Source organism: Anabrus simplex, chromosome 14 (genome assembly GCF_040414725.1).
Source record: "Anabrus simplex isolate iqAnaSimp1 chromosome 14, ASM4041472v1, whole genome shotgun sequence".
NCBI lineage: Eukaryota > Metazoa > Arthropoda > Insecta > Orthoptera > Tettigoniidae > Anabrus > Anabrus simplex.
Window position 1 is genome coordinate 20140872 of NC_090278.1, and position 26336 is coordinate 20167207.

The following is a 26336-nucleotide window of genomic DNA, read 5'->3' on the forward strand; positions in this document are numbered from 1 at the left end:
AGTTCAGGCCCCTTTGGCATATGGTGAGATAAAGAGTGAAAGAATAAAATGAGCCGAATATTGGAGATTATGGATGTATGTGTGTATTTTCCAGCATAGCTGTCAACTAAATTTGGTATAAATATTTCTTACTATCTGTAAAAAATCTTGGGGCAAGACACCTCTGGGTCCTCCAAGGGAGGAGGCGAAATATAAATAGAGCTAAAACCGACCAATATTAATATCGAATACATAGTTTTGAGGACTACTGGACTGATTTAAACCAAACTTGCTACACATGTGATTTATTATAAGAAGACTAACCATGTGGGGTTAAGACACCACTGGGAACCTTATTGGTTGGGAGTGAGGTGTGAGAAAGAAGAGTAATTGAAAATAGTTGAATCCATAGTTTTTGGGCTCGCTGAGATGATAGTGACACTCTGGATGTTTTAAAGTCCAAGCTCAACCCCCTTTGGCATCATGGATGAGTAAACGTGAAAAATCACCGAGATAATGAACGTATGTGTGTATGTTCCAGCATAGCTCTCTACCAGTGCATAGCTCCCAGAGTCACTGAAATGAATTTTGACCCTCTGGATGCTGTTTAAGATAAAGTCCAGTCCCAGTCGGCAGAGGGGGTGAGAACGAGCGAAGAAAAGGAAACGTCTAAAGTGACCGAGTTTACGGACGTATGTGTATATGTTCTAGCATACCTCTCAACCAAACATGGTACCTATATGAATTACTGGGACCTGGAAGAAATTGCTAGAGCGGTACGATTCAGCTAGCACCGCTAGTGGCAGAGTTGAATTATAAAAACGTACTGAAATAGAGGTGAAATATTAAGATAATAAACGACGACAAGTATCAATATGCAGTCCATTGTTTTCGGGGTCCCTGGGGTGAAGAATGATAGTGCGGATGTTTTTGGAGTCCATGTTAGGCCATAATTGACATGAGGATCAGATGGGGCGAGAAGGAAAATATCCAAACTTATGGAAATTACGCATGTATGTATGATTCCTCCAGCATAGCCTCCATACAGTGTTGGTACACACATGACTTACTATCTAAAATAAATACTGTTGGAGGAAAACACCCCTAGCACTCCTGGGGAATTGGGGGGGTTAAAATATAAAAACATACCTGCCAACATTCCTGATTTAGGCGGGAACTCCCGTTTTTCGATAGTTTTCCTTCCTGCGGATTATTCTATTATTTCTCCCGATGTTTGAACTTCAAACATTCAAATCCCGCCGTTTCAGCTTTGTATGCCAATGACCGGAAGTCCTTCACTCCTTTCCCTATTTCAAATGAAATATCGAAGTTCATTAATGTTACGGAGTTTTCTGTGGACCACAGAGAGGTGAGGGAAGGTGCTGGTTTGAATGGGTCTATCTACGATAGTCAAAGATTAATTTAAAACTTTAAAATAAAGGTTCTATTTCTTTTCATATATTACATTTGAAAAAACAAGATTTCAGATACAGTGGTAGTTTTGTACAAAATAGAAAACAGAAAACATTGAACAGGGTAGTTACAAATTTTGAGCTTCCAGATCTCTATATACAAGGTCCCTACATCACTACACTTGCGTTTAGACAGATAGACAAGGAGAGGATTATCCCAATTTCTTTTACAGAAATTGATATCACAATTTTCAATAACACTTTTCTCCAAAGGTACAAGTTATAGCCTTCCAAAGGCACCATTCAGTATCACACAGATATATTTTTTACATTTCTAGAAAAGAGCCTCAATGCTCTACAATTCTACCAAAGAGACTACGCTCCCAAACACTTACAGCCTACTCTCGGCAACCATTAACTTTTACACTTGTGATTAGAGCATCTAGCTCAATATATTTTACACTTTCTGGCCTATTTAGGCACAACCTACATTTAACAAGAGTGTAGCAGTTGTATTTTAAGAAATAATACTGGTGTGTCGAGTACCCATTCTACCGGGCCTTTGTGAAAAAGTACAGGTTAAATTACTGGCCCAGTAAGCAAAATGTATGGAGGCGGACACTTGCGCTCCTTGAAAACAAAGATAAAACCCTACTTGGGCTTGGGGGCCGACGTTGCAGAGGCTAATCCCAAACTACTGAGGTGAGTAGATGGAAAAGTGAAGTTGCAATTTACAAATTAAAACGGTTACAAAATCATAGTCACCTCAAGATTAATTAAAGGGGAATTCGAGAGGGTAACGCACTCTCTACCCCCGTTTTTCAGTTGAAGTACTCTTGGCTTACTTGAACTTTTGAGAGGAATAATGTTTACATTTTAGGAAATCGACTGTTACATAGTTAAAGATTTGAAACTTCCTCTCGAGTCAGCTTGTGGAGGTAACTACTGAGGTCGAAAAATGGTGGCCGTTGCCTTAGCTGATTTTCTGCCTGCCGAAGAATGAGGCCTCCGCTTCCTCACTTAAGACACACACTCCGTTACACGACGATCAATAAGACAAGTTAGTTCGAAAAGGCGTCAGCTTTTATACCCGAGATGAAGGTTCGAGAAGGCTCTGCAGACACACACTCTCATTTTATTGGATAAACAAAAAGTTACAATAAGCCTATGTTTGGCAGAAAAATAAATACAAACAATTCTTGATTGGCTAGACTCCAAGTCTGGCGGGATGAGTAAGAAATGTTGACTACGTTGAAGTATCAAAAACAAGGAAAGTCTATTAAGTTCAGAAAACGTATGAACAAAAAATTTCTTTAAATTCCCAGTTATTCCACTTTACACCAGAGTGCATGACATCAGGTCTTAAGTAGAGACATCCATGGAGAAAAGTCCCACCTTCATGAAATAGGTGTTGTAAACCTTGTGTGTTAGATAGCGTTCTTGAAGGTGCTACATTTAAATGCACGGGGTTGATATGTACCTCCCGATCGAGACCTCCCTCCCCAAAGGTCCTTTCCTGGGGTGACACTGGAAATTTGCAAAAAAAAAAAAGGTTTTATGTTGGAATTATGCACGTGGAAAATTTATTGCTGAAATTAATAAGAGAAAAATATTTTGAAAATCACTCTTGAAATCTTCCAGAAGTAGTCTAAGTCCGTGATGCCTAGTTCAACTTTGACGGCAAGAGTGGTCGCCGCTGCCGATATCCGGGTGAGGTATCCCGGGCCCCCCAAGTACCCTCAGATACACCTCTCCTGCCAGTATGAGAGGGTTAATCATGGTGATGGTCACCATAGACCAGATATAGTAATGCTGCTCCAAGATGGGTAGGCGGTTGAGTTCCCGCACCTCAGCCCTTGCCGGAAGGATGGAGCTCTGGTGCGCCTTTCAGAAGGAGACTGGACCAGTGTGGAGTGGGCCCTTACCCCACTCCGGCATCGTTCGCCGGATGTTGAGACACGGCTGCTGGTGGCTGAGAGGGCAGTGAAGCAGTAATTTACTCGGCGACAGACATTGTTTGCTGGAGATTAAGGGTCTTTATTTCTTTACATTGAAGGTAATGATGAGGAGGGTGGTGTAGAGGATGAGTGTGTGTTTAATTTCATGGTTTCGGAGACGGGGGCTAGGTAATGGCCACCAGGGCATAGACAACAGGTAATCCTATGAGAGGGAAGATTGTACAAGATGCTTCCCTTATGATCAGGGCAGAAGGCCGCCGTATTTCAAATACTCTTTATCTAATTACTTTTAATATACCAGACTGTTCCTAAAAGAAAAATAACCTTCGCTTACTGCCAAGATTTAGTTGCTTATGTTATTGAACAAGGAAATTATACTAGTTTCACCTGAGAGAAGTGAACTCTAAATATCCTCTTCATGGCTGGGTTGCCGACCTGTAAAGTGACTGGGGTTAAGAAATCCAAAATAGTACATGGCCTATGAAATCTGGGGGCAAGCTTGCCCGCAAGTTCAAAATATTTAACCATAACCTGATCTCCGTCTTTTGAATTGGTCGGCCCCCGTCCACGATCATATCTTTCTCTATACTTTTCATGAGAAGCTTTAAGGTTACTCCTAGCCTTCTTCCATAGGTCTCTAATATTATCGGGATCTATTGTCTCTGCAAATATTTCATTAAGTACCAAAGATTAGAGTGCGGCGTTTTGGGAACAAACTTAAACATAAGAATTGCCGGAGTGAACTTGTGGGACCCATGAACAGCCGAATTTAAGGCAAAAGATAAGTAATGCAACGAAATATCCTACCTGGAATGATCTTCATGATGAAAAACAATCAACGCCGATCGAATTTTACGATTGACCCGCTCAGCCAGAGATGGTTGAGGGTAATAAGTAGAGGTTGTTTTATGTGAAATAGACAGGTCGAAACAGAATTTTTGGAGTAAGTTATATGTGAATGCCTTTGAAATATTCTCAGCTACAGTATATATTGACAAGGACCAAACAAAGCAAGGATAGTATTAAGACAAGGAATTGTAGACTGAGCGGGGGCAAGCTTAGTCGGAAGCAACCATGGAAATCTAGTGAAGCCATCTACTCATACAAGAATGAATTTATTCCCGTTCTCCTTTGATTAGGGGAAATGTCCGACATAGTCTATATATATAGACGCTCCGTGGGGCGAGATGCTTGATGCGATGACAATAGCCCTAGCTTAGTAGACAAGGCTGGCTTACTATACAAGCAAGATTTACAAGCTTTAACGATTTCTCTAATTTTACCGTCCATACTCTTCCAAATAAAAATCTCTCTGATCTTTTCCCGAGTTTTGAGGATGAATAAATAACCCCTAATGGGGTCCCATGATATTATTTGAAGATCATGGGCACAATCACACCTGGAACCATTACTTTCATCTTCTGATCGTGCCTCGAAGGGCAACACAAAACCCCGTTCCTCATTACATGAGGGACAACATGTTCCCTAGAAGGGAGGGTTTCTATAATGGGAGCCAACACTGGATCTTCGCGTTGATATTTCTCAGTATCCCGATAGAACGTAGGGGCATCAGTCAGAATAGCATTGATACTCGAAAGTATGGGCGTCGGAAGAGAAGAAGTATCTTGCTGTTCACTGGTCTCAACCTCATTGGAAAACAGGCGGCTTAGTCCATCAGCAACTACATTTTCTTATCCTCTAATGTGTCACACATAAAATTGGAATGCTGAGATACTGATTACCCAACGGGAGATACGCCCAGTACGACGAAGCCTAGCTAAGGACATCAACAACAGCAGATGAAGAGGCATCTGTTTGGACTATGAATTTCTTACAGAAATCTGGCATGAATAAAACGGGCATTGCAAAGAGCTAATTTCAGGTCATCAAAAGCGGCTTGCTGCGACGGCCCCCATTCGAATTTGACGCCCTTTTTCTGCAGTAGGTTCAGTGGTGCCGCCCTATTAGCGAAGTTAGGAATAAACTTTTTTAAGAAATTCACCATGCCTGTGAACCTGGCAATACCTTTGATGTCCGTAGGAGGCTTAAAGTCACGGATAGCCTGTGTTCTGGAATGGACAATAGAAACACCGTCGGGCGACACAATATGCCCTAAGAATGCTATCTTAGATAGTTTGACAGTCAACCCAGTCTTCCGAAGGCGATTGCGGACTTCGTTCAAATGATCTAAGTGTTCTTCAACGGTCTCAGAAAACACGACGACATCATCGAGGTAATGATACAGATATTCGAATTTGATGTCAGAGAAGACCCTATCTGGCAGTCTAGTAAGAACAGCTACTGCGGATTCCGAAAGGCACGCGGTTGTATTCATACAAGTACCAATCCGTGGCGAAAGCCGTTAGATGTTTAGCTTCTTCTGCTAATTGTATCTGGTTATATGCCTGATTGAGATCAAGGTTGGTAAAGAACGTGGCTTTTCGAAACCATGAAACTCAATAATGAAAATCAGGAAGGGGCACAAATTGTAACACCACCTTACGGTTCAAAACCCTGTAATCAATAAAAAGCCTGAAGCCACCTTGGGATTACGGCACAAAAATGGGTGATGTATACGCTGACTTCGAAGGTCGATTAATACCATCCGTTAACATCTGATCGATGATTTCCTTAAGGGCCTTCATTTTAGGTGGGGACAGCCTATGAAGCGGAAACCTACCTGGAATAGAATCTGTTATTTCAGTCTTATATTCAATAAGTTCCGTGACGCCATGTGTATCAGAAAATACATGGGGAAAACTGACACAACTTTCTAATTCTTTCAGCCTGTTCCTCATGAAGATGCTTAATATCTACGACATCACTCTGGGTAGGCGTAATAGGTGAACATGAAACAGAATTACATTTACAAAGGGGAATATTAGAGTTACTAGCACGACTTGCTCTGAATGTGAAGCACAAGACCAGTATGGGACATGAAATCGGCCCCCAATATTACAGGGCAAGACAATTGTTTAGCTACAAACTACATAACTTTACAAGTAATCTTTGAAGTGCGAACTTCAGCAAAAATGGAACCTAAAATTTATAATGGAGTTGAGCTTGCCGAAGCCCATTTCATAGAGGAGATATTACAGTTCGGAAATTTACAAGAAGTTTTTAATTTAGAATACCCTTCTTCAGAAATAATGGAACTCACACTTCCTGAGTCTAATAGAGTCGTGTCTGGTTCGTTACTTCCTTCAGTTTTGAGAAATGGCACGAATCCTGGGGTCTCTGGCGCAGTTCTGTGGCATTCTCTAGGGCCTTCCAATGATAAATTAGAAGAAATTCCACACTTAACACAATTTTTAAATTGTTAAACGGGGGCTGAGCCTCGGGAAGGAGAACTTGCTGACTCAGCCGATGACACTAGTCATTTCCTATTATCAGGGTTAGCGGAGATAAAACCAGAATTTGAGCAAGATGGTGCTCATATCAAAGTGGCTTCTTTAGTCGTTCTCTCGGTTGTGGATGAACTCCCACTGCAGATAAAAGAACTACCTGCAGAAAATTTTTGTAAAGACGTAAAAAGGATATATATAACGAAACCCTCTGTACAAAACATAGTTTATCTACTGTGAGAATGTTCAGTATGAGTGGGAGGATGGATGAAAGTTATGGGGTCCCGAGTGATTGAGACGGTAAATGGGTATGAGTGAGCCCGCTTAGCTAAAATATATGTGAGGTTTATAGAGAGAGAGACTCTGTGTGTGTCGAATGACTTGAATGTTGAACAGATCTTTAGTTTTCGAGAGTTTTACAGTTAGCCCAGCTTTCTTTAATCTTTCAGCAACCTCCTTGATTTGCTTGAGGTGGTACTCAAAATTAGTTGAATATACAACCAGGTCATCTAAGTAGTTGATCACGATCATGAATTTCACATCTCCAAACACCTCCAAACACGGCATCGAGCAACCGTGTGAGCAGGGCAGCTCCAGTCGAGAGCCCGAAAGTAATACTCGTGTACTCATACAGGTTCCAATCAGTAGCAAAATCAGTAAGAGGAATGGAATCTTCATCAAGGGGTATTTGGTTCTATGCTTGATTCAAGACAAAAGTTGAAAAAAATTAGCACCATTGAACCAAGAAGAACAGGTATGTAAATCAGGCAAGTGAACAGACTGTAAAACGATCTTACGGTTCAGTCCCCGATAATCAATAACAGACCTGTAACCACCAGAGGACTTAGGAACCAGGAACAATGGGGCGGAGTACGGAGAAATAGAAGGTCGTATTACTCCATCCTTGAGAAACTGTTCAATTATTTTTTCAACTCAATCATCTTATGGGGAGGAGACCTCACCGGAATTTTATCACTTATATCGATATGATATTTGAGCACATTAGTTAACCCAAGTCGATCAGTAAAAACGTCAGGGTATTGAGCACAAAGCTCACAAATTTTTGGAGCCTGTTCGTCCGATAGACGATCAAGTCCAATTTGTCATTCTCGCCCTCCTCACTATTCTCCTTCAATACACAAGCCACCCTATCCTGAATTTGAAGTAAACCATTCTATCTTGCAAATTCGGGAGCATTCCAACTTTAACTGTAAAATCGGCACCTAATATGACCTGATGCGATAAATTAGAAGATACAAGGCAAGTAATTTTCCACGTAAATTCAGCTATTCGAATTTTGACCACAGTATAACCAACAACTTCCAACTTACTCCCATTGGCAGTTACACAATTAAGTTTCGAAGTTACAATCTCGGGCAATTTATGACAACTTTTCATTTTCCGATACCAGGCATCATTCACAAGAGAGATAATGCTCCCAGAATCAATTAGGCCCAATACAGATTCGTTATTAACCTCGACCTTAATTATAGAAGTTCTCAGAATGACCCTACGCTGAGGGACACGAAACTCACCACTTAACTCCGTATGCTTAGGCACGCTTTCATTGGATTCATTAATTTTATTTACTAGTCACCGTAAATTATTCTTGTTGAAACTAGGGTACTGTCTTTTCATACATTGTTTAGAACCACAAATAAAACAACAGATGTTCTGATTCTGGACTACACCACTTCTATTTCTAACGGAAGGGCACTTGTTCCTGAGGTGGTCCTTCGACCCGCACGCATAACACTTCTTACTAGTGATGGGCAACGCTCTCGCTCGAGACTGACGTTGCAGATCTTGAGACTCTCGCGAGAATCTCGAGACTGGTCCTCCTGTAGTGCAAGCTGTGCAACGTACCAGTAACTACGACTGTAGACGTGCTAGTATATCACTGGCAGTTATTGCGTGAAATAACGTTCTCATATGAAAACGTCTCAGCCAATACATTTTTTTAAAGTCTGGAAAAGTATTGCATGTTCGACAATGAGCCCGTTAATACCATTAATGTAAGTGAAAACAGAATATCAGTATCTTAAACTGTTCATAACTTATTTGGGGTGGACATCTTAGCTGAATAACAGTGCATAATTTGTGAATAACTGTAGATAGGATGTACACCTTCTTGGATACTAGAGGCGTGCATTATTCGAACCTGAGACGGGGAAGATGTGCTTTGCTACATATGCAACCCCCATTACACATGAGTGGAACGTGTAATCTAGAATTCCCGACTTTGCTCCAATTCTTTCAGCAGGGGTGATGCCAACGCTCTCGAGACCGATTCTCGTGTGCTGCGCGCTGTGCGACGTCACAGTAACTGCGAGTGTAAGCTTGATAGTTATCATCAGCTGTTCTCATATGGAAACGTGTGTGACAATAAATTTTTCAAAAGCCTAGGAAAGCACTGCATGTTGAACTATGAGCTCCTTAAAACCATTAACGAAAGTGAGGACAAAATGCCGGTATCTTAAACTGTTCACGAGTTGTGTCAGGTGGACTTAGCTGAATAACCCGTATAATTTGTTAATAACTGTTATTAGGATATAAACCTACCTGGATGCCTCACAATCGTTGTCGGCAATGAAGCTTCTTGTGATTCAGACCGGGCCGGAGGTATTCTGTGACTATTCCTCTTCATTTATGTCTTTTTAAGTGTCAGATCATCCCAGAAGTATTTCTGCCGACGTATTTTACTTCTTTTGAATAAGCAACATAGCGGGCAGTGCTATGGGACATCTCCAAAATAACCGACATCCACAACTTACGTTGTGTTTCGGACATCTTCTTTCAAGTAGTCGCGTACAACTAGACACAATTTCACATTGCACCGTATCGAAGTACCTAATTATGACGCGAATACTCGATAACATTGTAAGGACTTATTTCCTTCGTCATCAAAATATCGGTAAATACAAGCAGTGGCCATAATATGATATTGAATGTGGGGTCTGATAACGATGTACACCTACCTGTCGAAAGAATTGGAGCAAACTGAAGCATTTGAGATTACACATTCCACCCGCACGTAATGGTGGTTGCATATGCAGCAAGGCGCATCTTGCCTCGTCTCGAGTTCGAATAACGCACGCCTCTAGTATCCAGGTACATGTACCTACAACAGCCGTCAGTTTCTCTACGTAAACCACTTATTCGTGTACCTACCAGTGCATGCAATACCAGAATGCGTATCCTTTATAATTATATTATACTGCGTCTGAATATACCTCGGTAGAAATGAACGCCCTAGTCGCTTGTTGACACGTACTTACGAAATAGAGAAGGACCGTGGTTGGCTATTCGCATACTCGGCACAAACAACATTCAGCCCCGACTACCTGTAGGCCTATGACACGATGCTCGCCGAAAAATGCGGGGAAAACGCTCTCGAGATCTCTCGAAATTTCTCGCGAGGGATAGTGCCTACCCTAGTTTCGAGAAATCTCGAGACTTCGTCTCAGACTGCCCATCACTACTTCTTACCCTGGACCTCAATAGGTGTATGAGAGGAAAAATAGGTGGAGTTACTAGGAGGTAGGGGTGGATAGTTAACATGACGTGATTCATCGCCGTACTTAACATCTTCGGTGAAGGAAGGCGCCTCCTCTAACTCAGCGAAAGCAGTGGGAGTCCTAGTTAACGACAAGGAGGATCTGTACTGTGGAGCAATTCCCTCAAGAATCCTAGCTACCATTTCATCTTCAGAGACAACAGTTTTGAAGACTTAGCAAAAAGCTTCAGGTCTAGAACATATGCTAACAAGCTCTCATGAAGAAATTGAGTCCTGAAACAATACTTAGGAATGAAACTCTGTAATGCAAGAGATGGGATAAATTTGGACAAAATCAGCTCGTGGAATTCAGTTATACTTAGGTTGCTACTAATGGCCTTAGAAATTTCCTTCTTTTTTATTCCCTCGCAGTAAGGAAATAGAACCCTAAAAAGCGCATAAATGTAATACTTTCATCAATACAGTTTATCGGAAATATTATTACATTTTTAAGAACTCTTGGATAGAATTAGGAGTAGCATTAGGTTTACCTAACAAGCTTTACATAACAGGAGCGAGAGCGCAGCAATGAGCTGTTTCATTACGCGACGATTCAGGGGAAGCGGTACCGTTATTCAATTCCTAACTCTCATTCTCATCTTTTCTAGATCCATCACTTAAGGAAAGTTCATTGACATTTCTAATATTCATGATTATATCTAATTCAACAGAAAGGTTAATTCCCAACGTTGCCAATGAGGTACACCGGGCAAGCAATTCAGGATCGGGTGACAATGATATTAAATCCTGAACCCTGTTGATGTAGTGACTTTTATTTGCTACGCCGAAGGTTCCATATCACTTATTCCCTTCACAACGGCACTAATTTTAGATAATGCATCACTTATAAGCTGCACTGACTCACCCATTTCGTAGCTCAAATTTCTGGGCTTTACCGGACAATCCAGGGAATCCATAAACAATGCAACATCACCCGGAACCGACCCTGACGAGATCACCCCGCGCACCTCCAACTCACTTTTCCTAAACATGCGTGGCAGTAAGACAAACCGGGCAGACATTTTGGACATGAAGCAGAAAATTCCAAACAAATTAAAGGTAACCTTGCCCTTCTCCTTACACTTTCTTTTACACTTTCAGTTATAAGCTATCTCCTTTTCCAGTCAGTATATTCTCTTGTGAGAGCAACACCACTTATCGATTATAAATAAATCAGTCCATAAGGTAGCCAACACCGCATTGCTAATACTCCAAACCAATGCGATGCTACCAATTATTCTAACAACACCACAGTATAAGGCCCAACTCTACCTTGGTGTCTTCAGAATTTTCCAAAGGATAGCAGTCGGAGCACGCTGGACCGTTCAGATAAAGAACAAGACGAGTTACTTACCTCATAGGCCCAAAAAGGAGCATAAAAACCAACAACTGGGCGTAGAGGCTATGCGAATCAAAAAAGAGAATGTAACGACTATAAAGGGAAAGATCGATTAAAATTTTAATTTTAATGAATCAGGATTTCAATTAAAATGAACAGTAATAATACCTGGACTTACTATACGACGATTCAACAAATAGAGGAAAATGATTATTACTTTAAAACGAATGATAACATAAGTTGCGTCGACCCTTGAGAATATAGGTAACAATCTTTTGGATCACAATCCTTGAAAACCAAAAATTATCAATCATTACATTAGTTGAGTGGCAGTGAATCAACTAACGGTAAGTAGGGACTTGTTTCTCAGACACTTCTAGCATGAATTCAGTGAAATAACCGAACCGTATATTGTTACCAAGTTTTAGGGATAATTAGAAGAAAATACTCAATAAAATTAAATCATAAGAAAAGGGAGGACGTTTCTCAATTTAGGGGTTAGAATACAGTCGAGATCAACTTAAATCAGAGCACAATATTTCTCGTCATACCGAACCAACATGGTACAATCACCAGAAATCATCTGTTTTCCGTCAAAATCAGGAATACACATTGGTTTACCACAGTTCCCATAGAAACGGGTCACGTGACACGATTAAAAGATGGCTTCCAAATTCTTATTAGATAGACATAGACCAAACAACCCCAACTTACAGATTTTCATCAGCGATCCATAAAATAACACTTAACTTGGTGTTGCAAGAAAGGTTTTGAAATTAAAAATTTACAATATACATAAGGAAACTGAGTCCCGTTTAAAAAAAATACATGTCTTTAACGCCAGATTAAAGGCTACCGCGTGATCTCAAGAATTCCTCTTGATGACGGTAGATTAAAACATACTGGCAATTTAAATCTTTTAAATTATTCAGTCCAATAGAAATACCTTGAGCATGCTGGAGATACCTCCGTAGAAAACGGCATTCATGCAGATATCATCACGCAGGGTACTTACAATTTCTTTGAAGTTAACATAAGATATTAAACAAACCACAATCCAAGTAGAATTTGTGGCCGGTTGGCCACAAACTTAACCCGGGTCGAAAATCAGCGGCATCTCGCCTGTCTTTTCTCCTTATTGATTTTCTTTTAAAAAAACCAACTATCTGCGATCAGGTTCAAGAGTCTACTTCTACCGATCTCAAACAACTACTAGAAACAAAACAACAACCAAATATATTGTTGTACTCGATCGATAATTCTGCTGGCGACTCTGTAGTACACCGTTCGCTCCCAGATGGCAGGAGAGTGTAGTTCAGATGGAACACTCAGTCTGTTAATCACCGCCGAGCGCTCGTCAACGGTACTGCTAGTAAGAACCTAGCTTCTTACGAATCGTGTACAATATACTGGGCGTTGAACGACATTTTGATAATATTCAAGTTATACATACTCCAAAATACGTTATATATATACGCCATAATGGGTGTCGGAGTCCTGCATCATGTAAAAAAGACACCATTCACCAGCAAATGGGCATCGCACCCATCACTCGTGAGGCATAGGACGTGTCACCAACGGTATGGTCATGTCCGTTTGCAGTACCTGACGCAGTTGACAATTTCATTTAATCCTTTGAAATTAATTTGCAATGTCCACATGGATCTATGATTTTAAAAAAGACATTGAAATTAAGGTACAATAATTTAAAAGTAGAAATGCTGCTGAGATTGGTAAAATTTCTGGGGATATGCTTAAGTCAATTGGTTGAGATATAGAACTAAATCTGAGTGCTAAATTGAATAGTGTATGTATGAAGCAGCTATACCAAATGAATGAGGAATTGGTGTAGTAGCACCTGTGTATAAATGTGATATACATAATGCCAATAATTACACACTGGTCACCTTAGCACGAGCTCTTGGAATGCATTCTTTCTGATTATATTATAGACATTTACAAAATTAATACCTGGTTTGATAGAAGGTAGTTCAGGTTTAGGAAACATTATTCCACTGAAGCTCTTCTTGGAGATTCCAGCGAGATATAGCAGATCTTTTAGATTCAGGAGGTCAAATGTGTCATGATGGACATATATGAGGCTCTTGATGGGACAGATCTTGGGAGACTACTGACAAATATAAGTTCAATTGGGCTAGGTAGAATTTTGACTAAGTGGGAGGCTGTATTTCTGGAAAATATGACTCAGAGCATTAGAGTATGTGAAGCTTTATTTGATCTTTTAATGACTGTGAGATTGGGTCCTAGATGGCAGTATAATGAGTCCGTTATTTTCTTATATATATAAAGTATATGAATAATGAACTGGAATCAGAGATAAGACTCTTTGTGGTAAATAAGTTTCAGGATTGTGAGCGACTGCAAAAGATGTTGACAATATTGTGAGATGGACGTTGGGCAATGGCATGATGGTAAACGGGGTGAAAGGTCAGTTTCTGTGTTTCGCAAATAGAAAGAGTTCTCTCTGTTTTCATTATTGTGTTGATGGGGTGAAAGTTCCTAATGGGGATCTCTGTAAGTACCTGGGTATTCATACTAATAATAAAGACAGATCTTCATTGTGGTAATCACATAAACAGGATTAAAAATACAATTTACAGATCTCTTAATATGATATGAGGTTATTTAGGTTTTGTAAAGGAGAGGGCATATAAATCTCCAACAATGCCACAATTACAGTATGAGACCTTCACCAGATCTACTGGATTAGAGAACAGGAAATAATCTACAGAAACAGCTCCATTTCTTGTGGGTGATTTCTGACGAAAGAATTGTGTTACTGAGATGTTCCAAAGTTTGAACTGGGAAGACTTCAAGAAAGGAGACAATCTGTTCGACTATGTAGTATATTCTGAGATGTCATTAGAGTGTTGGCTTGGAATTTAAAGGCACATTTATTGGCAAATGTTCGCTTATACAAAGAGGATTTGGTGATTGAAATAATTTACCAAGGGAGTTGTTTCAGGAATTTCCACAACCTTTTTCTGCATAAACAACTGACAAACAATCCGCCACCTGCTTTAAATGCTGATCAGTGGAGGTGTATGGATTTTGTGGTTGATTGATTGATTGATTGATTTTTTGGTCGCAGTGTGATGTACAGAGAAGGATTATGGATATTTCTGTAGCGTTGTCCACTTGTTGGAAAGTGGTAGGAATAATGCGGGATTATTTTATACTAGTACAGGGATTTCTCCGTAAATTACTGTAAAGCAGTAAGTATATATTAATTCAGTGTTCTACAAGGTTGGTCCTATAACATTTTCTCGTATCTCCTATATTTCTGGGCTATATTCAGATATTCATTGAATGGGGTGAAATTTGGTACAGTTTTCACATACTCCTTTACTTTTTCATACTCATTTGACACTGGAATCATATAATTTGGCGAACATATGGCCACTGGTCATGTCAGTTGTGTGCCCAATGTCATGATTGCATCTTTCCTATAAGTGTGCGAAACAGTATCATATACGTGTAAAAAGTACAAAATTAACGTGAACTCGGAAATGCAGTTCTGTTTAACGTATAAGGGATAGAGATAACTAAGTCAAAAAGTCATGGGCCTAAAATTGTAGATCTCTCTACATTTAAACGCGATTGTACTTCCTCCTTTGTGGTACGACTTACCGTTTAGCCACCAATTATTCCGGAACGAAGGTCTCCACCGTCGTTAAAATTGCATCCATATTCCGATATTTTACAGGGCCTAAAGTAATACGTTTGCATAGCATGGAACATTTCCTCAAAGAAAAGAATGTCCAGGTTTCGGGATTAGCACTCGCATACATACGGAGTAATTAAGGAAGAAAGTAATACAGTTGAGAAAGTTGAAATGGATAGAAAATAGCATTATAACTGAGAACAGCCGGATAGGACAACAATGTAAATACCAAGTGGTTGTACTGGAAAATCAAAACTTCCTCAATAAACTACGATGGTATGAGTTACGGATATAAGAAAGCGATGACAAAGGGGAAATTTAGGCGCAGGGATTCTTAGGTAAACAGATAAGATGACTAATGTCGTTATTACTTAAGCTAATTTCAAGGATGGTTATAACCTGCAACGATATTCCGCCAGTATACCGCAGATTGGTCGATTGACGTCTCTCATGTTTTCTATCCCAGGAACAACTACGAATTTACAGCAATGATGACGAAAATGCAATACGTTTCTTCCTGCTATCCGAGATATTACCATGGTAAACTGTAGGTTCGGTGTCGGTCTGTCGGTCACTCAATACAGAGCGTAATACTCGCAGAAAATAGTAATTTTCTCTATCATTTGAAGAGTTAAATTTGAAAGATGTTTATAATGAAGACACGTTTCACATACAGTCCAAGGTTTTCTTAAGAAAATCAATAGTATAAGAGGAAATGGAGGAAAACCGTTCTGGTTTACCTATAAATCCGCCGTCTGTTCAAAGATTTTAAAATGATATGCATATCAAAACCTACCCCGGGTTGAGTATGCTCTAAATATGACGTTTGGTCGAGATCTATGCAGCCGTTCCACCGTGATAGTGGAACAGACAAACAGACGAAGACACAAGAAAAGTAAAGAAAAAGACCGATTCGGTCTTTAGTCGACCTTTAAACGGATAATTATCTGAAAAATTGGGAAAACAAACGAAATTACAGAACGCGGATCCCCTACAGATTTTTTATATAGATAAGCATGGACAGGTCTGGAAGTGCAGACCTTTATTTCGAGAGTTACTGCTTTGAAACTGTACGACGTATCTACAAACGGGCTTCGCCATCAGGCGCCTCTTTCAGTGTTCTACGTGGCTGGTCCTATGACATCTTCTCGTATCTCCTGTGTTTATGGGTTAGATTGAGATAGTCATTGAATGGAGTGAAGTTTTGTACAGTTTTTATATACTACCCATACTTTATATTTTTTTGATACTCATGTGACAGCTAGAATCATAAAATTTGGTTATCATATGCCCAATGGTCATGTCAATGTGCGTGTCGAATGTCACGATTCTGTATTTCCTATAAGTGAGCCAAAGGATAACATATACGTGTAAAGTACAAAATTAACTTGAACTCGAGAAATACAGCTCTATTTAACGTATAAGGGATAGAAATACGACAAAAATCATGTGAGCGAAGTTGTAGATCTCTCCAAAATGAAAGGCGATAGCAGTTGTATAGTACCATGGTATTAATGACATTTAATGTTCGACTCGTTGGCTGAACGGTCAGCGTACTGGCCTTCAGTTCTGAGGGTCCCGGGTTCGATTCCGGCCGATTCGGGGATTTTAACCTTACTTGGTCAATTCTAATGGCATGGGGGCTGGGTGTATGTGCTGTCTTCATCATCATTTCATCCTCATCACGACGCGCAGGTCGCCTACGGACTTCAAATAGAAAGACCTGCACCTGGCGAGCCGAACCCATCCTGGGATATCCCTACACTAAAAGCCATACGACATTTCATTTCAATGGCATTAATGGTCGTTAAAATTGCATCCTTATTGAACATTTTCCGTGGCCAAAAGTTATACATTTGCATAGCTTATAACATTTCCTCAAAGAAAAAAGTGTCTGTGTTTCAGGTTTTGCACTCGCGTTCATACGGAGTAATTAAGGAAGAAAATAATACAGTTAAGAAAGTTGAAATTAATAGAAAATAGGATTATAACTGAGGACAGCCGGATGAGAACAAATATGTAAATACCAAGTGAATGTATTGGATAATCAAATGCCCCTCAATAAATTATGCTGGTATGAGTTATGGATATAAGAAAGCTGTAATAGGGGAGAAATTTAGGCGCAGGAATTCTTAGGTAAACAGATAAGGTGACTAATGGTGTTATTACTTATGCTATTCGAGGACGGTTATAACCTCCAACGATATTCCGCCAATATCCCGCAGAATGGCCGATTGACGCCTCTCTTGCTTTCTACCCAAGGAACAACCTTGAATATACAGGAATGATTACGAAAATGGCAATACTTTACTTCCCTGCTGACAAGCAGTCAGAGACGTTGCCACGGTAACCTGTAGGTTCGTTGTCGGCCTGTCGGTCTCAAATTGCAGAGCATGATACCCGGGGAGAATAGTAATTTTGTCTGTCATTTGAACAGTAAGGTAAATTATGAACATAAGAAAAGTTGTTTATAATGAAGAGACGTTTCATATGAAGTCCACGGCGTTTACACAAAATAGTATAAGAGAAAATGGAGCAAAACCGTTCTGGTTTTCGTATAAACCCCGTCTGTTCAAATATTAAAAATGATATGCGTATCCCCGGGGATGAGTATACACTAAATATGACGTTTGGTCGAGATCTATCGAACGTTTCGCCGTGATGGTGGAACAGACAAACAGACAAGAAAAAGAAAAACCACCGATTCGGTCTTGAGTTGACCTAAAAGGGATAAATATCTGAAAACTGGCATAAAAACGAAATTACAGACGGCGGACCCCCTACAACTTTATTTATGTAGATATAGGAACAAGGAAAGTAACAAGATGTCAAGTTAAATCATGTATGTAATCATGGGTACAGTGGAATGTCAATATAAGAGGATATGGAAAATAGGTAGTCATTGCGAAAATAAGGATCAACAGAAAGATAAAGAGAATAAGGAATGGTATTGGGTAAGGATTTGGAGATAGATTTTGTCCTTTCATGTCCCTCCTCTTCCATCGCTACCTTGTCTACTGCTATCCTATAGTATGTACCTTTTCCTGTTCTTATCTTTCTGATCACTTATCCGAAAATCGGTGGCAGAAGGGGCTCTGGTTAAGACAGAGCAGGTCGTTATGCTAGTTTGGTTCCAAAAAGGGTAAAAAATCAAAGTAAATGTAATGTAAATTTTAATTTTGTAGCAGTTGTATAGTATTATTTAAAGTCATTCCACATAATGTATATGATTTGATTATGTTTGTAAGTGCAGAAGATGTTATGAAATATAATTTTGTGAACAATATAAATATATTAAAGGTGAGCTGTGTGATTAATTAAAAATTGTTAGTGTAAATTGTATAACACTGTATTTGAGGAAAATGTCTCTTCTCTTGTCAATTTAAAATTTAGTGCTTGATAATAATGTATTTTAGTGTACCATTTGCCACCAAGGTAGGCACCTCTTTTGCAAATAAAGTGATTTTGATTTGATTCGATTTGATTTGATTGTTACTTTTCATTCTTAAATGTTTATATTTTAAATTTTGTGATAAATTAATTATAATCTTATTGTGCCAGTATGAAATTTACTTTCTCTTCTGTGTCTAGTGTAGTCCTACATACTACTATTTTTATTCATTTACTTCTTTATTCTATTATTCTTATTTCTTACTTATAGCCTTCTGAAGACAATAAGAAGGAAATATTCATAGAACAAAATACTGATGATCAGCTGCTGGCATACGTCAAAGAAGAAACACAGTACGTACACCACCAGCCCTATACAATATGGAATATGTTGTACTTATTCACAGTTGTGTTTAGTAGTGGTTGTTTTATCTTTGAAACTTGCCGTTTTTATCAGTATAATTCTGTCTTTACAAGGATACATTGCAACACTAATGTCTCAAAAATTGTATTGGTTAAAATTATCTAAAATTTCCAGGAACTTTAAGATCAAATGTATTGTTCCTTCATGTACTTTTATTGAATATACTGTATACCTACAAAGAAAATGTCTAGAAGAACTAGTTATTTCCGAAGTCTATTTGTTTACAACACCTTAGATCATCGCCATAAAACCTATCTGTGTCGATGCAATGGAAATCAAGTAGCAAAAAATTCCTTTAAACAATCGTGAAAAATTAATTATTTCCTTCACTATCACTGCACCATTTCTTCATCACATTCTTATTATCGGAAATACCATCTGAAACTATTGCCTCCAGATATTCTCAGTAGTTTTGTACTGCAACCTCTCCAAAAGGTAAGGTTACAATTAATAGGTTTAATGAAGAGAAAATGTTGGCTACCGTAATGCTTTCACCAAAAGTACTGTACACTAGGCATGTAAACATGTACGAAATTAAATTTGCAAGCACATTAATCACAGGAAATAAACAAACAGTTTAACCAACATGACTATTAAGAAAGGATAACCGGGAAGCGGCTGGGAACCATATCCAGGGGGTGGAAGGTATTGGTAACACTGAAGAAGCGAAGTCAATGTAATCCTAAACTTTACTTAACAAGTTAGATTTGATTTCATATATAAAGCAATAACCAAGATACAATTAAAATAATGACGGCATAATTTCAACAACCATTACAATTTACATGAGGGTAGCACTTAGTAATTAAATTTATTTTACACCGGAACATCACACATGACGTTCCACTGTCGTGGCGTTACCTTTAGAAACCCAAAACAGTTCGAAATAAATAAAGGAAGGTAACGTTATACTAAAGTGAAGAGATACATCTAAGGAGGAAAAATAATTTACGTATAATCATGGAGCAGAGCATCTTCAGTGGGTAGCCCCCTCAAAAACACTTCTGAGAAAGGGTACCCGACCTAAAGATGAATATTCCATGATGAAGCGGAATTAATGAGATAGTCCCGAGAAAAATATTACTGATAAGGATAACTTCGAAAGGCGTATAACAATTAATTTACAAAACAACAAACGGGTACTATCTCTTAACAAAGTGAGGCGACTTACCGAAACGGCTAAGTCATAATTATAACATTTGGAAGCAGAAGGAAACACGGGTACGCTCCGGCAAGATAAATTAAATGAAACACTACATCTGAAACTGAATACCTGAAAAGTTAAAAAATAATAATCAGTGCTTACCGGATGGCGGGGCCCAGAAGACCCGTACCTTGGAAGGTGACCGCTCCCTTCAGTGGTCAAACAGAAAAGACGCCCTCGCAGAGCAAGGCTCCAGCGACAACGCTTCTCCCCGGAAATTATGAAAATATTACCACGGCCAATGAGCGTACGATGATTTCCTTCACCTACCAATCACATTTCCTTTTATTTTCTCCAATAGGAGCGCAGAAAAAATAGTGCTGACAAAGAACATTTAGGAAGCCTCTAGAAAAATTACGAAATTTGTGCAACTTTACGAAACCGGAAATCTCCCACGCCGATGTGGCGCGTGTGGTACAGGATGCACCAGAATTACAATGACAATCAAATAATTTTAAAATCATATTGACTTCAAGCAAATTAAACAATTCCAAAATTCACATACTAAGGAAAACCAAAACAAACTTATCGCCGTCTTCCGAGTCCAAATAATCAAATCCCAATAATCACAACATACTCCCCCCCTTTAATTTGGAGCACCGCTCCAAAAATAAAAATTTTGATCACAATTTTAGCAGTTCAGTTACAGCATAGTTTAGAAAATAACAAAACACCTTAAAAATAAAACGCTGAAAAACAAAGGAAAAGTGTCACTGAAAACAAAGGACATAAGAATGTTCGTGGAAACAGAAACCACATAAAGTATACACTAAAGAGATTTTTAAAAAAATTTCTTTTTTGTTGTTATGTTCATAAAACACCACACTGAAATTATTTTCTTAAAAAAAATGAAACGTTCACTGAAAAAAAAAATTAACACAAAATAAGAGACATCTTTTGGATTGAGTTCTTGGTTTTTCTGTTTTATTTACACTGTAGCACCACGAGTTCTTGCTGTTGATGTGACTGACGACGCGGCCATTGTCTTCAGCCTCCACATTACAGTTCAAACTGGGTGACTGCGCACAGCCTAGCACGACTGGCGTCATTGGCATATCTGGTTACAGCGCTGTAAATTGCCATGTCCAAGTATAGGTGATATCACGTGCCACTAATGGCCACGTCAGTGTATGTCTGGTAACTATTCAGAATCTTGGCATGGGATGATGGTCACCACCATGCAGACGGTTCCTCTTGGACTAGGGACGTCAAGTTGTCAGGCAGGAACAGTAATTGTCATCTGTACCTCAGGTCACTGGAATGCAGTGCAGAACGGCAGGGCCCAAGACATAACGTACCTCTCCACTAGGCACGACAGCAGAAATGGGGATGGTATCCCCCTCCGGCCACTGCAACAGAAATTTACCCGCAGCAGACAGGGAATATGAAGCTAAAGCCACCCTGGTGGACAAGAGCTTGGAGGCACCTAACCGGTGTCTCCTCGACCTTCATTTGGGAGGTTCCCCCACAGGTTTGGGACTATCTTAGCCCCCCCATTCTGGCAAGCACTATGGATAACTTAAGATGAAATTTAGGAAATAGTTTAAAGAAACTCAAAAACTTTGCCGGAGCTTACCCTGATTTCACAATTTGACAATAATCCCTAGTTACGAAGATCTTAATTCTACCCCACAATACATACTAAATTATATCTAATGTGATCATAAATGACCTTTCCATTACAACTAAAGAGACTTAACTAAATCATAAACTATAAAACCCGAAAAATTGTGCGCACTAATTAAAAATTTGCTTACAACTAATTCCTTATCACTACCCCAAAACAAAATAGTTTCTAAAGTATTATCTCATAACTAGGGAATTTTTATCTGAGATAAATGCACACGGCTGATCCTCTTTCTTTCAGGATCACTGACTAACAATGATACAGGGGTTAAAAATTTCAAAATTGTGCAGGGACCTCGAAATCTGGGGGATAACTTGCTTATTACATGGTCCGCAGCACTACTAATGGGATGAGTCTTTACATAGACCTGGTCACCCACAGACAGATTGTGCGGTCTTCGCCCGTGATTATAGTTACGTTGAACTTTAGCGTAATAAACCTTCAAATTTTTACGCGCACGATGCCAAGCAGCACGGATCGTTTCTGGATTAGCGACATCAGGCAGGAGATCGTTAATGGACCACAGATTAGAAAGTGGAGAATTAGGGGTGAACGCTAACATCAATGAAGCAGGAGTTTGCTTGTGACTTTCATGAACAGCAGTATTGAAAGCAAATGATAGCCAATTAAGTGAAGAATCCCACCTTGAGTGGTCAGAAGAATGGTATGCAATAAGAGCAGATCTTAGGTTCCGATTAACTCTTTCAGCATAATTAGGCCTGGGATAATAAGGTGTTGTAGTCACATGAGAGATAGATAGATCAAAACAGAAATTACGGAATTGCACAGATGTAAAAGCTCTAGCATTATCACTCACCAAAAATTGACAGGGTCCAAATGAAGCAAAGATCTGTTTTAAGCAAGAAATAGTAGTACTAGCATTAGCCATGCGAGTAGGGAACAGCCATGTAAAACGCGAGAACGCATCAACACACACAAGTATGAAACGATGGCCGGTCCGTGAACGCGGGAATGGTCCAATGTAGTCGATAAATAGTCTCTCCATTGGGCGAGAAGCTTGCTCAGATGACAACAGACCAAGGCGGGTATTAGGAGCGGGTTTACTGATGTTACAGGTTTTGCAAGATTTAACCATAGTGCGAATTTCACCATCCATGGATTTCCAAATAAAATGCTTACGAATTTTCTCCCTGGTTTTAAATACACCAAGGTGTCCGCCAACAGGGGATTCATGGAAATATTTGAAAAGAGCAGGGACTAGATTAGAAGGTACAACAATTTTGAGGTCTCTGCGCCCACGAGCAGGACAACATAAAACACCATTTTTGAGGGCATACGGTTTGACCTGTTCACCAGATTTAATCCTGTCAATAATACCCTTCAATTCAGGATCGTCTTCCTGATGTTTAGAAATATCTTTGAAAAGGACAGGGGAATTGGTCAAAACCACATTAACAAAGGCCGAAACTTGTTCAGGAGAGGGATCAGCGGATTCTAATTGAGGATCAGAACTGCCAGGGTAGAACATTCTACTAAGAGTGTCGGCAATGACATTTTGAGTTCCACGAATGTGACGAGCTTCAAATTGAAAAGCTGAGATGCGTACTGCCCAACGCGCAAGGCGACCAGTTCTTCTTGGCTTGGCCAGTACCCAACTCAATGCCTGATTGTCTGTTTCAAGATCAAAAGGTAGATGTTCAAGATACATTCTAAATTTCTCCAAGGAGAAAACAACAGCTAAGGCTTCTAACTCATATATAGAATAGTTGCGTTCAGCAGGATTTAGACTACGGGAAGCATAAGAGATAGGACGACGTCCATCTTCAAATTCCTGAAGGAGAACACCAGATATACCTGTAGATGAGGCATCGGTTTGAAGAACGAAACGTTTAGAAAAATCTGGCATCGCCAGTACAGGAGCATTACATAAAGCAGATTTCAGATCATAGAAAGCTTCAAGTTGGGCATCACCCCACTCAAATTTAGCATCTTTTCTCCTCAAGGCATTTAATGGGGCTGCTCTTTCAGCGAAATTAGGGATAAATTTACAGAAGAAATTGACCATACCAACGAACCTAGCGACAGCTTTGACATCTTTAGGAGTAGGAAAATTTTGGATAGCTGCAGTACGAGATTGGTCAACCGAAACGCCTTTCTCGGACACGATATGGCCTAGGAAGGACATCTGAGGCTGTGCGAAAGTCACTTTGCTAGCCTTAAGGGTTAGTCCTGCTTTACGGAGTCTTTCAAGGACTTCATTGATATGAGCAAGGTGTTCTTCAAAAGTTTCGCTAAAAATTACCAAATCATCAAGATAATTATAAACGAATTTGAATTTAATGTCTGACAACACGTTATCCAGCAGCCGGGTCAAAACAGCAGCTCCCGTTGCCAGTCCGAACGGCACGCGCTCAAATTCATAGAGGTTCCAGTCAGTAGCAAAAGCTGTGAGATGCTTGGATTCCTCAGCAAGAGGTATCTGATAGTACGCCTGATTCAGATCAAAAGTGGTAAAAATTTTGGCATTAGCAAACCAAGAGAAACAAGAGTGCAAGTCAGTAAGTGGAACAGATTGAAGCACAACTCGCTTATTCAACATTCGATAGTCTATTACAGGCCGAAAACCACCCTGTGGTTTAGGGACTAGAAATATGGGAGAAGAGTACGCAGATTTAGAAGGACGTATTACACCATCAGCAAGCATTTGGTCGATGATAGCCTTAAGGGCTTTCATCTTAGGAGGCGACAACCGGTATGGAGGAGAACGAACAGGTACATTGTCAGTTACTTCAATTTTATATTCCAAAACATTGGTCACACCTAACTTGTCAGTGAACACATCAGGAAATTTATCGCAAAGATTCCTAAGCTGGTTGGCCTGATCATCAGGCAAATGATCAAAGTCGAAAGCTTTTGGTTCACTTGTGTCCTCAGACACAGCACTGACATGATAAGGAAGGATAGGAGAACGGTTACACAATGTAAAGATCCTCATAGAAAACTTAAACTGGAACTTATTATATTGAAGATCCAAAACCATACCAGTTTTGGCAATAAAATTTGCACCGAGAATGAAAGGACAAGATAAATCTTTCACCACTACCACGGGCATTTTCCATGTGAAATTACGTATCCTAATTTTGAGATTCAGACTTCCAATCAAATTCAAGGAATTAGAATTAGCCGTATGGCAGGTTAAAGACACAGGTGTTAAATCAGGGAACTTACAAACAGATTTCACAGAGTTATACAAATTTTCACTCATCAAGGTGAGGCTACTTCCAGAATCAACTAGAGCACAAACTGGTTCATTGTTCACTTCTAGGCAAATGTAAGGTAATTTACATGGAGGAATAGCAGAAATACCACAAGATTTTGGAAAATTGACACTAGGGTCAGACTGAAGCTTATAATCGACTACAGGGTCGGGTAAATCATCAACTAATTGACAGCGATAACAGACGAAACATGAAGGTACACTATAAGTTTTGGCACCAGGATCGGCGGCTAGTCATCTGGGATTACTATTACCAGAACGCCCAGAGCCGGAAGAATTGCGAGGACACTGTCTTGAAAAGTGTCTATTTGACCCACAATATCTGCAAGAACTAGTGGAGAGAGAAACTCTATTCTCATTCGGAATTGAATTGCCTGAGGGCTCAATCTTAGGACAATTCCTTTGGAAATTTTGAAGATGACCACCCATGACAGGTTTTGAATTGCCTAAGGGCCCAATCTTAGGACAATTCCGCTGGAAATGATCCGTAGAACCACAACTATAACATGCATGTGAATTACGTGGCTTGGAAGAAGTAGAAACGGTACTAGTGACCTGAGAAGACATGCTCACAGGAGGAGGAGCTAAGGCGACTCGTAACTGGTCGGCATACCTAATGCCTTCAGCAGAAACAGTAATAGCTTCCAACTGAGCGAACGTAGCGGGTCGAGGCGACAGAGCAAGATACGACCGGTAATTTGGTGCAAGACCCTCAATAATGCTAGCAACCATTTGAGACTCAGAATAGTTTAGCATGAAGATCCGAGCATTGAACTTAATGTCCTGGATGTATTCCGACAATGTTTCATTCAAATACTGTACTCGAAAATAATGCTTCTGAACCAAAGAAGACAAAGCACGGGAAGGAATAAAAAACTCAAGCACATGTGCATGAAATTGGTCAACTGTCCACTTTTCTGAAATGGCTCTTATGACATGCTCAGAAAGAGCTCCAGATACATGTGGATATAAGACTTGGAAGAAATTGTCACGACTTAAGGAATACACTATACTCTGATCTTTAAATTCAACCAAAAAACGTAGAAATACTATGACTTCGTCAATCGAATTAGCGGTGAACTTAGATACACCCTTAAATATAGCAGTTAATGGGTGAGGTAAGTTTGAAAAAATTTGAGAAGCAGCAGGAGTAGTAGGTACCTGAACAGCACTGGATTGG

The 26336-nt window shown here is 39.7% G+C and overlaps 1 protein-coding gene across 1 annotated transcript in view; it reads left to right on the plus strand.

The window, feature by feature from the left end:
* The window catches only part of LOC136885208 (zinc finger protein 397-like), a 112725-nt gene that overhangs the window by 21178 nt on the left and 65211 nt on the right, over positions 1-26336 (plus strand). The window contains exon 4 of the mRNA XM_068230261.1: positions 18935-19017. Within this exon, the coding sequence (XP_068086362.1) occupies positions 18935-19017 (83 nt within the window). The remainder of the gene's footprint in view (positions 1-18934; positions 19018-26336) is intronic.